Source organism: Diachasma alloeum, unplaced genomic scaffold, assembly GCF_001412515.2.
Source record: "Diachasma alloeum isolate Michigan unplaced genomic scaffold, Dall2.0 Dall_scaffold_00573, whole genome shotgun sequence".
Classification (NCBI taxonomy): Eukaryota; Metazoa; Arthropoda; class Insecta; order Hymenoptera; family Braconidae; genus Diachasma; species Diachasma alloeum.
Window position 1 is genome coordinate 197442 of NW_021680705.1, and position 15880 is coordinate 213321.

Consider the following 15880-nt stretch of genomic DNA (forward strand, 5'->3'; position numbering starts at 1 on the left):
GCAGAGAAGCCAATGTCACTCCGGCTGTAACTATGAAATAGTTCCTAACTGTATTTTAAAAACGGATTGAACGCTCATTTCAGTTCGGATTGGACAAATTCCTAAACCACAATTAAGTATGCGCATTGGTTCATAAAGATCTTCTTTTCTTATTGATTTTTTTCACTGTTAGGAACACCTACAAACGAATACTTCTACATATCTCAACTCTACACCACCCTTTCTTCTCGGTGCATTGAAAATCTGTGAGTACTACAAATGACTACAAACCATTTTAGACAGGAATCCGAGTTCATTTTCGCTATATCTGTCAACAAGTTCCTACTTGGGCTCCAAAAATCGATTGGATGCTCGTTTGAGTTTGGATTGGAAAAATTCCAAAACTACAATTAAGTATGAACGTTGGTTCGTAAAGATCTTCTTTTCTTTTTGATTTTTTTCACTGTTAGAAACACCTACAAACGAATTCCTCTACATATCTCAATTCTACACCACCCTTTTTCTCGGTGGATTGAAAATCTGTGAGTACTACAAACAACTACAAACCATTTTAGACAGGGATCCGAGCTAATTTTGGCTATAGCTGTGAGCAAGTTCCTGATTGGGCTCCAAAAATCGATTAGATGCTCATTTGAGTTTGGATTGGAAAAATTCCAAAAATACAATTAATTATAAACATTCGTCTAGGGGGGTNTCCTACTTGGTCTCCAAAAATCGATTGGACGCTCATTTGATTTCCGATCGCGGAAATTCCAAAACTACAATCAACTACAAACGATTGCAGCTAAGAATCCCACGTCATTTCAAATACAACTATGAAATAGTTCCTAACTGTTAAAAAAAATCGATTGAACGTTTATTACGATTCCGATCGTGAAATTTTCAGAACTACAATCAACTACAAACGATTGCAGACGAGAATCCAATGTCACTCCAGCTCTAACTATGGAATAGTTCCTAACTGTATTTCAAAAACGAATTGGACGCTAAATTTCAAACTACAAACAAGAAAAACGTTACTACTATCACGAGTAGCTCAAAATCTATCAATTATGAAATTTTGGTTCAAATCCAACCAAGTGGGGTGCCCACTTCACGGAGCTATGAATTTCGAAGAAAATGCATAAGACTGGGTTTTTCTGTGGGAGTTGAAGACACCCGCATATATCCGAAGGGAGGAAAATTTAGGGGAGTGAGGGCGAGGGTTCTGATATTACATTTTTATAAAATTTACCCCTCCGGATCCATGCGGCTGTCTTCAACCTCCCGGAGAAACCGCATACTCATGCATTTTCCCCGGAATTCATTGTTTAAAAAATTATAATACATCAGTGTTTGTGCTGGGAGGTATAAATTTTATAAAAATGTAATCTCAGACCCCTCCCCCTCGCCGCCTCAATTTTCATCCCTCTGGATACATGCGTCTACTTTCCACCCTGACAGTCATCAGCATTGAATAATTGAAAATATCAACATTTTTTCAGCTAAAATAAAATAACAAAATGCGCCGCATCACCCTTCGGTCGACTCGTTCGGCAGACGGCCGGCCTGCGACCTGCGACTGCTGCGGCAGCAAGCGCAGGGCTGTTAACCCGGCCAACCAGGGCGGTCATTTAACCCTAACGCCATCTCGCGGCATTCGTTAATCGGGGATTGTATTGGCATAATTACACTTTCACCCATTTCTGCTAATTATTAGAAAATAACACAATAAACTGTATGAATGGAAACAAATCGATTATCTTTCAACTTTTTAACTATTTTTGGATCCGTATTTATGTCATTTTCGGCCTTTTTCACATTAAAATAACATCCTCGCCCCATCCTCGTAACATCCTCGTAACAGCCAGGATACTAAGTTGCCAGGGTATAATACTATGTTTCACTTAGCTACGATTTAGTTCAGTAAATGAAGCATTGAGAGATATACTCACAACGTTGATTCCGTTTACTGGTAATTTATCGGTATTTATCGGTAAATTGTAAATCGGTATATTCTGCAACTTCCCCCAACTCCAGTGTGATTGGACACTGCTGAAAATAAAAAGAATAAGAACAATAATAGTATGTTTCACTCAATTACGATTTACTTTAGTATGAAGCATTGAGTGGTATACTCACAATGTTGATTCCGTTGTTTTGTTGAGGGAAATTGTTTTTACTGTAGAAGTTTATGAGTTATGGCTTCTTAACCTCAAATGATGAATAGAAAACTGACTGCTCTGAAAACAAACACTCATGAAAAATTTAGGCAATTTCTGAAGCTTAGTACGCATTTAATATTTCACTTCTTGGAGTTAATTTTGCCGAATCCTCTTTCCGAGAAGAAAAGCAAGAAGAGTAATGAAATTATCTACTCAATGGAGAGCCTACTTACCATAACGTCAATTCACTATATTGTCAACCACATTTTGTGTCACAGGGAATTTTTCACCGAAGACTGATATACAGTTCGATTGACTCGTTTTACTAAATCAATTTATCACTCAGCAATGACTATAAATGTTATACGAAAATGAATGTACGCGTTATTTTAATTATAGAAGGTTATACTGATCGGACTGTCGATACGTTGGATCTATACATGTAGAAACTATACTATAAAAAGGAGAAAGGAAATCAATCTCGAAATAGATCACTATCATTGTAAGACTGAAACTTATACGTCACCAAGTGAGCAGATGAAAAAGCGCGTGTGTAGCAAAACAAAGGAAATAATGAAAATTTGCAGTTCTCGTATGATCGTGTCATGAAATAATGAACAAACTGCAAATTTTTATCTATTTCAGAATACAATATTTTGTTAGAGGAAAAAGAAGAAGCCTTTCAAGTCTGTTCTCTTTGAGATCTTTTTGACACCTTTTTTTATTAGAAAAATTCATCTAGTGTTGGAAACCACATTTTTGTTTCTAACTGCTCTAGTTATTTTCTATAATCGTAGTTGTTTAAGGATGTATTACTTTTTTAACCAATCTTGACGCTTTTCTTATATTTCTCAGAACTTTTAATGGGATTGTCTGGAAAAATATAATGTTTTTGCAGTTCATTATTTTTCAACAATTTACGAAGTTTCATCACCATGTGAACATTTTTCGAATTTTTTGCTAAAGTTTCACAAATTTTTCGAAAAGCTTTGGAAAAACTTGGAAAAATAATTGCATGATGATGACACTTCGTTAGTCACTGAAAACGGATGAAACGCAAAAATGTTAAACTGTTTTGCGTCAATCCAACGAAAAGTTTGAAAAAAATTTATAAACACCATAAAAATTGGGGAAAAGGTATAATACATCCTTAATGTTATCAACACATATCGGCAGATTTATCTCAATAAATTGACTTTTTTCTTCATTACAAAAACAGAACGATGAAAATTTGTAGTTTTTATCTTGTTGACCAACGAAAACAATAAGAAGAACAAAAAAACAAAAATTGGCTCATTTTCTCCCAATCAATTGTGAGAAATTCTCAAGAAAAAAAAATGCAAATTTTCATACATAAAAACATGCTTACTTAATACTTTTTATGAATAATATTTTCATTTGCGATCTGTTCTATCGTCTAAAAATAAATATCTTATTTTTTACAACAGCCACATGACAGAGGGTTTCTGATCAAATAACATTGAGTCATTAGTGAATCTTCTAAATCTAAATATCTTATGAATTGTCCATTACTGGAATTGTTCAACAATATCACGAAGAACCACTGGGCAGACTCATGTCAATGAAATAATTGTTTTTACTGCAAGAATGAAATTATGAAAATCTGCAGTTTTTATGTTGTTTACAAAGAAAAAAAAACAAACAAAAATTAAGGTATTTTTTGGCAATGAACTGTGAGAAATTCTCAAGAAAAAAACTGCAAATTTTCATTGCATTACAAAATTACATAGTTTTTATGAGTAATGTCTCTATCATTCAATCTTTTTAATCTTCTAGACGTAAATATCTTAAAGAAATTTTTTTTCGAAGCAGTTTAAAAATATCAACATTTGGTAATATATTTGATGAAAAATTAGATACAGATATATCTAAGACTTAAATTTAACAGTTCTGTTGCCACGAAAAATAATTAAAATATAAAGAACATCCGTCCTACGGAATGAGAAGCGAATTAGGAATGAAATGTGACTTATTATCTGCTCTAATTTTCAACATTCTACCATTTCTTAATGGACATTGTATAAAACATAATGGTTGATAATAAAAGAATACAATGTGGATGGAAAATAGGACGTCTTCAGGCTACTCGACTTTTTGTTTCTGAAAGAAAAAAATATATATAAATTCGTTGTTTGAAGAAATAATGGATAAGATTTAAAGGCATTGAAATATTATTGCAGCAATCAATGAACCATTTTAGCTACCTTGTCGTTTCCGTTTGGAGGATATCCATCGGCATCTCTATTGGAAGTTAAGGGAGGTGACTCAACAGCGTCATCCATGCCATCCTCGCTCATTCTTGGAGCGGAAGGAACAGCTGTAATTTGATCCATAGATGTTGCGTTGAGAACGAATGCATCTCCTCGACGGTCAATTGTCCCTTTGACATTAATTTTCATCCCTTCCAACAGTTCAGCTTTGGGTACGAATGTCGTTACATGTATCGTCATTCTGTGAACGTCAGTGCAGATCATACCACATCTGTAGCTGGCCCCGTTCGATGTAGTTATGCTTGTAAAATATTCCTTCAACCATCCGGAAACCATTACTGGTTCGCGAGCATTGCACACATCTCTCATTTCAATGGGTTTGAATGTGACCACTTTGTTCTTGTCATCAGAAGCACCGTTGGCAACATCAAACATGCCAAGGACTTCCAGGATGCTTCCACGACTGAATTGAAATTCTTTGTTACTCACAGTGTCGCCTGATCGACGATAAATAGGATTAGCTTCTTTGATTACGCCACCAGTGATCTTTAAGATCTGTGAAAAAGAATCGATAATTTTTGTATCCTTTTAAATTTTATTCAATTTTCATTTCTGGGGGTTAAAAATACGATTAATGATTTGAAAATCTTCGAGTTTAAAAAATAAATTTCGTAGCAAATCGAAAGCCAAAGCAAAAGATAACAAAAAAAAGTAATTACAAATTAATTTTTGTTGAAAATTTTTTTTTCTTTTTTTTTCATCTCAGTGGATACAATTTTCATGTATGGGGGTTGAAAATAGAGTTAATGATTTTAAAAATTCTGAGTTTTTACGATGAATTGTTGGAGATGATCAAAAGCTAAAGCGAAGGAAAAACAAACGTGACAACAAATGAACTTTTGTTGTAAAACTGTTGTAATTTTTTTCATCTAGTTATTTTTTTTCTGTTATTGTTATTGTTTTCATCTGACTGAAAATGATTAATTCAGTACCTGATACATAACGATTTCATTGTTGTATTTCATTGCGTCATCTCCCCAAAAGATGACTCGAATCTCTTGTGATCATTATTATTCAATATGCATTGTAGATCCATTTTGATGGTGATTTAGGCAGTTCTTTCAAGCCTTCAATGCTGTCAACATATCCCGTTATTTTCCCGGGGAGAAAAAAACAATAATCCTCTTTCTTGAGCACGTGGCAATGAGAGGTTAGGTGCTTCGATAAAAGAAATTTTGATAATTCCAAGGATAATCCCCAAAAATACTCACATTAATGTGGCTCCTGCATTAAAATGGTCGATGGCCTTGCTCGTGGTGAATTTAATGACTGGCGATTCCATTGTTTTCACTGGATTACTTTTATTATTTGAAAGAGCTTAAACGGTCGCGATGCCACTTTCCGTTGTTTTGTCGGATACCGAACGAATGTGAGCTGGCCGCGGAATATCCCCAATTTGACCGAAAGCTCACGATTTTAAAGCTTTGCTGAAAACGGCCGTGGTGGCGCGTCGTTTTCAGTCTTACGATGACAGTGATTCGAGTTGCGAGATATTTCGAGATCGATTTCCTTTCTCCTTTTTACGATAGGATTGATTGTTTCTCCACGTGTACCGCCTACATTAACGGGAAGAAGTAGTCGAAAATCTCCTCCTGGGACAATAATTTTTCCACCAAATAACAAAGTGTTTTTTATTAAATCTTGCAAAAGTCTATGCATTCGTTCTAACGCATAACGGGGTGCCATCGGAGCTTCATCCCATGTAAATATATCTGTGTTCTTGAGTTTAGTGGCATCTTTTGTTCCCCGTTTTATTGTAGAGTTGGAATCAGAATACACTGGTACAGTCAATCCTAAAGTCTTGTGTACAGCCTTCCCATGTGGTAATAAGGTTGCAGCGATTCCAGTGAAGGCCATGCTGACATTTTTTCCCCGTCCAGTTATGAGATGCCATAATGTAATGTACGTATATGTTTTTCCAGATCCACCCGGTCCGTCGATATAGAAGTATTCATTTGTTGTCTGTAGTTCATTGTCCAAACAATTTAAGATATTATCAGTGATGTGCCTTTGATCTCCATTTAATCTTTCATATAATAACAATGCTGTTTGTAGAATACGTTCAAAATTCATTGTCTGTGAAATGCTTTTCTCTTCTTCTATGCTGGATGGCATTGATGAAAAATCCCTTTGTAAATTTTTCCTCCTTCAAGTAATTTTTCAATTTCCCTCAACGCTGTCTGTTGTACTTGTATTGGGTCCATTTTTCTTGAAAAGTCCTCTGAAAGGGCATTCTTAAATTCATCCCATAGTTGGTCAGGATGCAACGGTTGACAATGGATCAAAATACGTGTGAATAATCGACGTAGTTTATACGGCATCATCCAAATTTCCCCTTCATGCATAGCACGATTCCATTCATGATCATCAGCAATCAGTCCTAATATTATACATGCTTCTGTGAATGTTGAATATAATTGGCCATGACTTGTTCTCAGTTCATTGAAGGATTTGGCGCCTCGTAGGGTTGGTAATAACAATCGTAAATGATATAATTCCACTTGTGAAGGACTCACAGAATAGATTCTCCCCATAGTTTTGAAACATTTCTTCCTTTTAGTCCAGTGGCCAAGATATTCATTGTTAATTTTTTTTCTCACCAACGTATAATGTGCTGGTATATCACCATAAAGATATTTTCGTGCATTCTCATCACGTAGATTAAGAGAAAAATAATCTAAGAGCATATTTTTTTGTTCTAGTATATCATCTTCTGTTATATCTTCTGCTCCTGGGTTTACTGTCCGATTTTGTTGATTTCGTAAATGGATAGGTAATCTGACAATTGAGTGACTTTTATACTGTAATTTTTTACTCAAAACTCGCCAGCATGCTTCTACAGGTCCTACATATTGAGCCTCGATATGTTCCCTAATTTCATCATGTATGATTTCATTTACATGAGTAGCCGTGCCTTGAATCATCATATTTGCAGTCATGTCCTTTGTAAATATACTTGAATAAATATTTCACTGATTTCACACTGCAAATGAGTTTTACATTACAATGACAGTTGAAGGTATATAGAGGTTTAGGGCTATATGGCACGACGAAACGATTATCGACTGTATAATTATTTGGACGACCGTAATATTTCCCAGTATCACGTCTCCGATAGGTGGGATATTCATCTTCATCCATAACCGTTTTTTCTTGGAATGCTTTATGAAATTTCTTCGAACATTTACCGTTTTTGTAACACCAATCACCACATGGTCCATGAATCATATTCTGCATCACAATTTGGAATAATATCGGCTGTTTTTTAGGATCCGGTATCTCTGCTGAGATGAATCGATTCTACTGCTTCTGGGCAAGTAATTTTATAATTCCTTCCTAATGTAACCAATAAATGAATGTGGAAGACCTTTCTTTTGGAATTCTACAGTAGCGACATGAGCTACTGTTTTTCCAAAAATATTTTTCTTGGTTATCATGTTCAATAATGCTGCAACTTTACCACAGAAAACTTTGGCAACTATTTCTGGATGATCACATGGTTGCTCCTCAGGTTCTAAATTTTCTCGTATCTCCCGCCAATTCGGATTGCATTGTGATAAATATGTCTGGTTTTCCGTATTTTCTTATAATGGCCATGGAATCTTGATAATTTTGCGCCATATTTCTGGGAGATCCCGTCAATGTGGATGGTAATATTGTTATTTTTCCTATTCCATCAACAGCTTCAGCTTGTCCTTTAACGGCATCCATCACTCCTTGATAAGTACTTGCATGTAGTTTTTCTTGGTTATTCCGGCAGAATTCTATTCTATTCCTCTCAACTTTGACATAATTATCGACGATCCATTGTTGAAATAATCTTCCACCACGGAGGTATGGATTGAACTTATCACGTATGGCTATTAGATTTTTAATATAAGCTGATCGTGAAATACGTTTCGAAGTTCCATTGCGCATTAGATCTTTATTCCAGCCTAAATTTCCTCGAGGATGAAAAAGCGGATATATCCACGGCTCTACATTCGGATCCATCGATGAAATGTTTTTTAATTCTTTTATCGAACGATTCCGAATTGTTACATATGTTTCTGATATGTTTCCATCTGCAGTTGTTGTGAAGATTGCAGCAACTTCATTTGACCTTTGTGCATTATATCGGCCAGCATCTAATCCAAATTTTGAAATGAAAGACATAGTTACTTCAGGGATGGTATCATTGTGATCTATCTGAGATGACTGATTCCTCAGTTTTTCAATTTCTTCTTTCATCATAGTATATGCTCGTACATGATCATTCTCTTCTCTGATACTATCCAATAAATTCAAAATCTCCAAATTCAATCCAGAAAAATTATCCAATCTTTGTTCATTGGCTATTGAAGGATCCAATATGAACAACTGTCCGTAGCTTGCATTGGTATTCGGCTCTGGATTTAAGGCTGTGTTCATTTGATAATAGATATGACCTTTAATTTTAAAACAATAAAGTCCAGGACATCTCCCTTGGAAATTCGTTAGATTTGCGTTGAATGAAGCGAACGATAATGTGCTATTATAACTCCGAACGTTATGGAAGAATTCAGATGAATATACATAAGTTCGATTGAACAGAGAACGAAGTATATTTGGGAAATTTTCAAATGAAGGTGGGGAAACCTCTCCGTGACTACAGCAATCATTGAAAGTTGTTTTTCCATTGGTCAAGATTTCATATTGGAAGTGTTTAGCTTCATAATAAGTACATCGGATATTCATTGATCCTAAGTAATTTTCATTCCCATCCTCGTCATTGTCGGTACATAGTCTTCTCTTTCTCATCCGACATTTTTGGACGCGTTTCAACCGCGATTGTCTTCTCCTCTTAGTTTCTCTCTTTTTGCGACGTAAACGTCGTTGGTTGAATTTATTTCGTTTTCTTTGTTGTTTTTTGAATTTTTCTTCTTGATTATTTCGTACATTTTTCCGTCAACGCATTTCCTTTTGAATAAATGTCTTCAATGCTACACCTTTCCATGAAAAGAATGATAATATCAGAGTGTGATTCATAAAATTATTAGATAATGTGAATTTTACCACTTTCTCAGATTGTGTGTAGCTGATAAATGTTTGTCCTTTTCCCTCTCGAAAAGAATGAAGTTAATGAATTACGTAGCTGACGTCAATATTCTCTGAATTTCCAATAATTTCGTTTTGTTCAAATGATATATTGATTCTCTTCTGCAAAGCATAAGAAAATGTACAGGGTGTCCTAAAATACAACGTCAGCCGCGTATGAGTAGGTCAGGGCCTCATTTACAGACGACAACTTCAATGTACAAATGCACAAATTGATCATTATGATACATCAAAACGGGATAAGAAGAATCGCGATGAAATTAACTGTGACGTAAGAGCCATTTGGATCCAACAAGCGATATGACCCTACAAATCGAAATCACGTGAAAAATTGATATCTCTTTTCTAATCCGATATCAAGAGATGAAATTCATCGGAAGCGATTGAACATTTAATGCCTTCGCAAAACCTTACTAACGGGAGAAGATAATATGATTTCTCTATAGGGAAATCATTTGATTGACGGTCTTTGTTTGTTCAATAACTCATGAACAAAGCTTCAGAGAAAATGTCATTAGGGTTTCTGTCTCGAAATGAGCTCTCCAAACTACCCTCACGGGCATGACATTAGATTTTGGAACAGACATTAGTGCGCATTAACTGCCCTTATCTATTAAATAATGATTTGAGATGAGGTCAAGACCCATCATACTCGTTTTTATTAGGTCCAAAATGCTCATCAAGTCAGTTTATGAAGCGCATCAACTGTCCTCATGTATCAAATAATTATTCAAGATGAGGTTAATACGAGCCCCACCCCGCTCGTTTTTGTGAGGTTCATCCATTCCCTGCCAGAACGATCGATGAAATTTGGTTGGCAAAGGTGTGTCCAACCGAACTTTCATATCAAAGAATCCGTCAGGGACAATCCAACCCCTCCATCAAAGCCGATGTGGAAAAGTGAATAATCAAAGAATACAAGGGTTTTTTTTTCATTTCGTAGTGTATTCGCGATGATACAGTTCGATTTCACATGAAGAGCTTGTTCTCTGTTGAGGGATGTAACAATTCACTAACAAATGCAATGGTTATAAAACAATCACTGTATATTTACAAGACGTAGGCTATATACAAAAAGTGAAGATAGATAATGTAAGGAGTAGGTGTTCACTCCTGAGTATTCGGCGGTCGGTGCCGGACTGCCTCGTTGAGGTGTTTCTCAATTCGCAAGACAGCCCAATTCCGTAGATGGAATTAATCGGAAATATACGCGTGACACAATAGGGAGCGAGTGAGACAGCACGGCAGTTTCATTCGCCCGTCAATCATCTTTTTCTCTGTATCCGCGGTCAACGCGTAGATGTATGTATCTGCAGGTGAAACGCTACGGGGGGGGGGGTGTAGCGGCTCGCTACATCCACACTGAGATGCGTATCGCACCGCTCCCATACACACACACCTGAGGAACATACACACGTCCCAGGTGTCGCAATCGCTCCCACTTAGTAGTCGTGTGGCTCTCGCCACTCGGCGGACATCTCCACCTCACCTGTATATACATTCATACTATCGTCTCATTCTGTACATACTCATATCACGACAATAAACTAATTACTAGTTTGCAACCGTTGCCTCGCGTAGACCTTCCCAATCTACCACCACCTCGAATCCTACTTTGGTGGGAGGGGGGGGGGGGGTGAATTGGGAATTCACAACCAAAGAAATTGAGTCGGTGAGTTTTTCAAAAATATCTCCGAAACTAAGGGAGATGGCGAATTTTTACGAATATTTGGCGGGGGGAGGGGGTGCATGGAGAATTCACAACCAAAAAAATTGAGTCGGCGAGTTTTTCAAAAATATCTCCGAAACTAAGGGAGATAGCGAATTTTTAATGAAAAAAAGGGGGGATTTCAATTTTTTGTTTTCAATTTATCCAAGTTAAAAATTTTCAAAATTTCTTGAAAATTGTGGACATTTTTGCAATTTTGAAAATTTCTAACTTGGACACATTGAAAAAAAAATAAAACCCCCTCCCCACTTTTCCAGTAAAAATTCGCCATCTCCCTTAGTTTCTTAGATATTTTTGAAAAACTCACCGACTCATTTTTTTGGTTATGAATTCTCCCTTAGTTTCGAAGATATTTTTGAAAATCTCCAACGATAACTCACCCTTTCATAAAACAACCCTCTTTGCAAAACCCCCCTTCTTTACAAGCACCACCCGGATATCATAACCCCCTTTTTGCAAAATTCCCTCTCAAAAATTTAAAAAAATTCTAGATTTTAGAAAATGTTTTTTCTAAAATTAAGCATATTTTGGTTTAAAATTAATCCCAATTTTGATGGTAGTTGTCACCTACGTGTCTGATAAATTTTTTTCGTACTGAGATGTTTTCCTACTGTTTCAGTGCCATTGGATTAAGAGATACGAGCGTTTCGCGAATTACAAATTGGTCTCGTTTTAAAACCTCCATAAACTTTGTAAATAATATCAACGATCTAGAGCCCTTTTACGCTTTTTTTAGTCATCTGCAATTTCATTGTATTTTTGTAGCACATTCATCGATATCTATGAATTTGCCAATAGTTTAAAGCTAACTATCGATGTCTCTTTCCTAGACTTTTATCAGCAAACTCATACGCCACCCAACTCGTCGATGAATTTGAATAGAGCAAGTGCTAATCCTGTGAGCGGAGGTGGTCAAAATGTAGGAGGCCCGCTGGTCGGTGCCCAAGGAACGGCTGGTGTACCACAAGGTGCATTACAGCAACAACAACCGCCACCACAACCGATACCTCCAATGGCGATGTCACTGCAACAACCAAGTGAGCTTATTCGATTTTTGAAATTTTTCCAAAAATATTGAACTTTTGCTACGAAATCATATACCCATAAGAAACAATGTTTATGAGTATATCCAAAGTATTTGCTCTTGGAATTCAGTCTCGAAACACATCTTGTAAATTTTTTGTTCTTCAAAAAGTAATATTTCAACATTAACGAGAAATGTTATTTTGTCGAGAAACTTGATACTTTTTCCTAAAGTAGGGTATCAATTTTTTAATTTATTCCTAATGCATCTCACTACTTACATTCTTACGGGGAATAATTGAGAATATTCTAAATATTTTGAATGATAAAATTCGATTTGAAGGTCTCCTGAACTCACTTCATTGCATTTGCCATACGTTAACGGAGAATGAAATGAAAAAATTAAAAATCGCAAATTTACATTCCACACTGAAAGAAAAATGACCAAGTCCTCAAACAAGTCTTGTTTGGGCCAACAAAATCATTAGTTGAAAATTACCAAAAAAATTATTGTTTGGTTTGAATTTGAAAGTCTCAAACATGAATCATTGCTCTGCTTTCAACAACAACGAAATTTTATATGAAACAAATTTCATGTAAAACGAGCATTTGCTGCACGCAAAATGTGTATAGGAGCATCTAATAACGAAGAAGTACTGCTAGAAATTACATTTCTTGCACAAAGAATACAATTTTTCTGAAGAGACTAAGGTCGTTTTTGCAATAAAATTTTTCAATCTCGGCACAGGCTTCGCATGTTCGGCACAAAAAAAACCTTTTTTGATCATTTTTAACAAACGATTTATTTGGCACAAGTAAGACTTGTTTGAGAACTCGGCTGTTTTTCTCTCAGATCACATCGATTTATTATTACTGTGATAATAATTGTATAAATATGGGGAAATGGATGATGAAATTGGTTTTAAACATAGTCCGGGCAGAATAGGTCGGAGACGACTAACATTTCACGATAACTGAAAAAGAGGAGGCTAATTTTGAAAATCAATTCTTTTCTTATGACTCAACAAATAGATACAAAATACCTCTCTTTCCGGAGTTCTATTCGTTATGGTTATATCCGCACCTCTTCCCTGAATTATTCCAAACGTCGCGCGCTTTTCAGTCGATCAATACAAAAAGAGGAAAGAGCGCAAACCTGGGAATGCAATCGGTCGTAACCTTCTCTTCCCCGTTCTCCTCTTTACAGCGGTTAGATACATGCAAAGCCCCCTGAGACTTAGGCCCGGTTGCACCAACTCCGGGTAACGAAAACGTCAGATAATAAAAGTAAATTTGGATGTGCAATGAATTATTTTACCCGGGAGAGTATCTCAAATTTATGCCAGGAACAAAAAATAAAATTTAATTCCAAGGTTAAATCCGTGTTAATTCAAATGAGGCTACAGGATAAATAAATAATTATTCTTCGAGTCAAATATTGAAAAATTATGACCCCTACGATAAATTTTACCCTGGGGTTTATTTGAATAACAGGACTTGGTGCAACCGGGCCTTAATAGAATGACATGTGATACAAATTTAAAGTGAAACATTAGTTCAATACTTGACGTCATTTCGATTTTCTCTTCATTGGATAACAAGTCTGATATAATAGTGAAATTGAAACTGATATGAAAACTAAGTTTCGCTTCCTTTCTAGCCTATCCTGGTCACAATCGTAGTGCACAGACTCCTGTGAATACGTATCAAAAAGTGTCGACGCGGGCACATGCCATAATGGATATAGTGAATCCAGATACAGGTGAAAATGTAGCTGGTGAGATATACAGAAATGCCGCAGCGCCTGAAGATATCAAACCCCGTGAGACTCCTCAACCGCAGGTGAGTGACACGGTAAATACCACTACAAGTATAAAAGAGTTAAGGCATATTTGTGTGCTCAACCACTCTCATTCACTACTTGGAGAATCTGATTCGCTATAATTTGTGGTTGGAGTACATTGTTGAATGTGAAAAATTGAAAGAACCAAACTAAAAGCACCACCCTCAAAAATCCATTGACTTTTAATCTCTTCAAGTACTTTATTGGTATTTTATTTCATTACAATCATAAGTATATTACTGATAATGCTCCCGTCTTCGGTGAAAAAACTGAAGAAATATTTTAAAAAAATTTTTTTTATTCAATCGACATTCTATCGTAATGCATTTTCATATTGTATTTCAGTCAGCAGCATTGATAGTTTTTTAGTTACCGAGTAGCCGATAAACTTTTCGGCACAAAAAACCATCGTGATCTATCACACAGCAATGATGATTGTTTCAGAATTCGGCAATAGCAGCCGAATTTGCATCGCGCGTAGCAAAAGCCGCTAGCGAAAGTGGAGATAATCCACCATCGGCGAATGTTCAGGAGCATAATCATACACCGTCGTCATCATCGACAACAACACCGAATATAACAAACGTCAAACCCCAAATAAATACTAACAAAGAACCTATCAATACCCAGTGCAATAATGTTCCCATAACACCTGTACAATCTAATGTTCCTCGATCCTCAAATCCTGATAGTCATTTAGCTGCCCAAGAAACGTGTCAAGTTAAGGTTGATTCAAAGTCAGGGGCGTCAGTAGCCAAAGAGTGGCCACGTAATGATACAAAACAGCAGATAATTCATCAAGATGAACACCGAATACCACCTCCTATTATTAATAAAGACAATATTCCTCCCGAACAGTCCTCTCCAATTCCTCCAGCAACTGATTCTGAAGCAAAAATCTCAACGACCGCTGTAGCAACAGGTTTAGTTGTTCCCCAATCTGCAAACACTGCCCCACAAGCAGCCAAAGAGTCCTTTTCATCGACCAAGGCGGCATTAAGTTCACCACCAAGGCGGAAACCCCATCAGTTACAGCTGAGTGCAGCTCAGGTCATGTTGACTGCGACAACTGCCATTGATTCTCCTGCTGTGATTATCCCTGCACTTAGTACTCCAACTTCTGAACCTATTAGGGAGCACGAGAGAGAACTCGGCGAGACGAGTCCCGGTTCCAAGGATAACACACCGAGCCCAACTAACAATCAGACTGAAGAACACCAACACTTGCAAAAGAATGGGGAGGCGGTTGATAAGAGTGAGGAAATTAAAGCTGAACAAAAATCTCCGGATGGTGAGTTTTTCTTGCGATATTCCATTTTTTTTCATTTCTTATATATGCTTTTTATGCTCAATGATTGAGTCACTGGAACACAAGATTCAACTTAAACTAATTTAATTTGAACACTTCAACTATTCATTTACCTATCAGAGAAATCTTTATTTATTGCATTTGAATAGATACTTGATCACGTTATTTTTCCCTCATACATAATTGTTCTGACAATTCTCATTGTTGAGCATCCATTTCATTTTACTGGTTAAATTAATTTTAACTTAGGTCAATTTCTCACGGAGAAATGGAATTTTTAACGTTCAGTCAATGAACAAAACATTCAATGGGGAAATATTTTTTTCTGAATATTCAAGACAGTCCTTTCCTTATAATTGTTCCCTCCACTCGACATTTTGTTGAATAAAAAATTATAAATTATGATGAACAACAAACGGTCGAGTGAAGGCAAAAATTCATGAAGACTGATCTTTTGTAGAACAT

At 36.2% G+C, this 15880-nt stretch overlaps 2 protein-coding genes across 6 annotated transcripts in view; one reads left to right on the forward strand and one right to left on the reverse strand.

The window, feature by feature from the left end:
* LOC107043439 (eukaryotic translation initiation factor 4 gamma 1) overlaps nucleotides 1-15880 on the forward strand; it is a 212800-nt gene that overhangs the window by 179314 nt on the left and 17606 nt on the right. For 3 of the 5 annotated variants that reach the window (XM_015264958.2, XM_015264959.2, XM_015264956.2), the window contains 3 exons: nucleotides 12071-12277; nucleotides 13924-14117; nucleotides 14551-15397. In XM_015264958.2, coding sequence (XP_015120444.1) covers nucleotides 12071-12277; nucleotides 13924-14117; nucleotides 14551-15397 — 1248 coding nt within the window. The remainder of the gene's footprint in view (nucleotides 1-12070; nucleotides 12278-13923; nucleotides 14118-14550; nucleotides 15398-15880) is intronic. The other 2 variants (XM_015264957.2, XM_015264960.2) reach the window with 2 other exon arrangements.
* On the reverse strand, nucleotides 3977-5519 carry LOC107043440. Its single transcript, XM_015264961.1, has 3 exons — nucleotides 5368-5519; nucleotides 4370-4930; nucleotides 3977-4265 (listed from the first exon to the last, which is right to left on the reverse strand). The coding sequence occupies exons 1-3, from the start codon at nucleotides 5398-5400 to the stop codon at nucleotides 4248-4250; spliced, it is 612 nt and encodes a 203-aa protein (XP_015120447.1). The 5' UTR covers nucleotides 5401-5519; the 3' UTR covers nucleotides 3977-4247.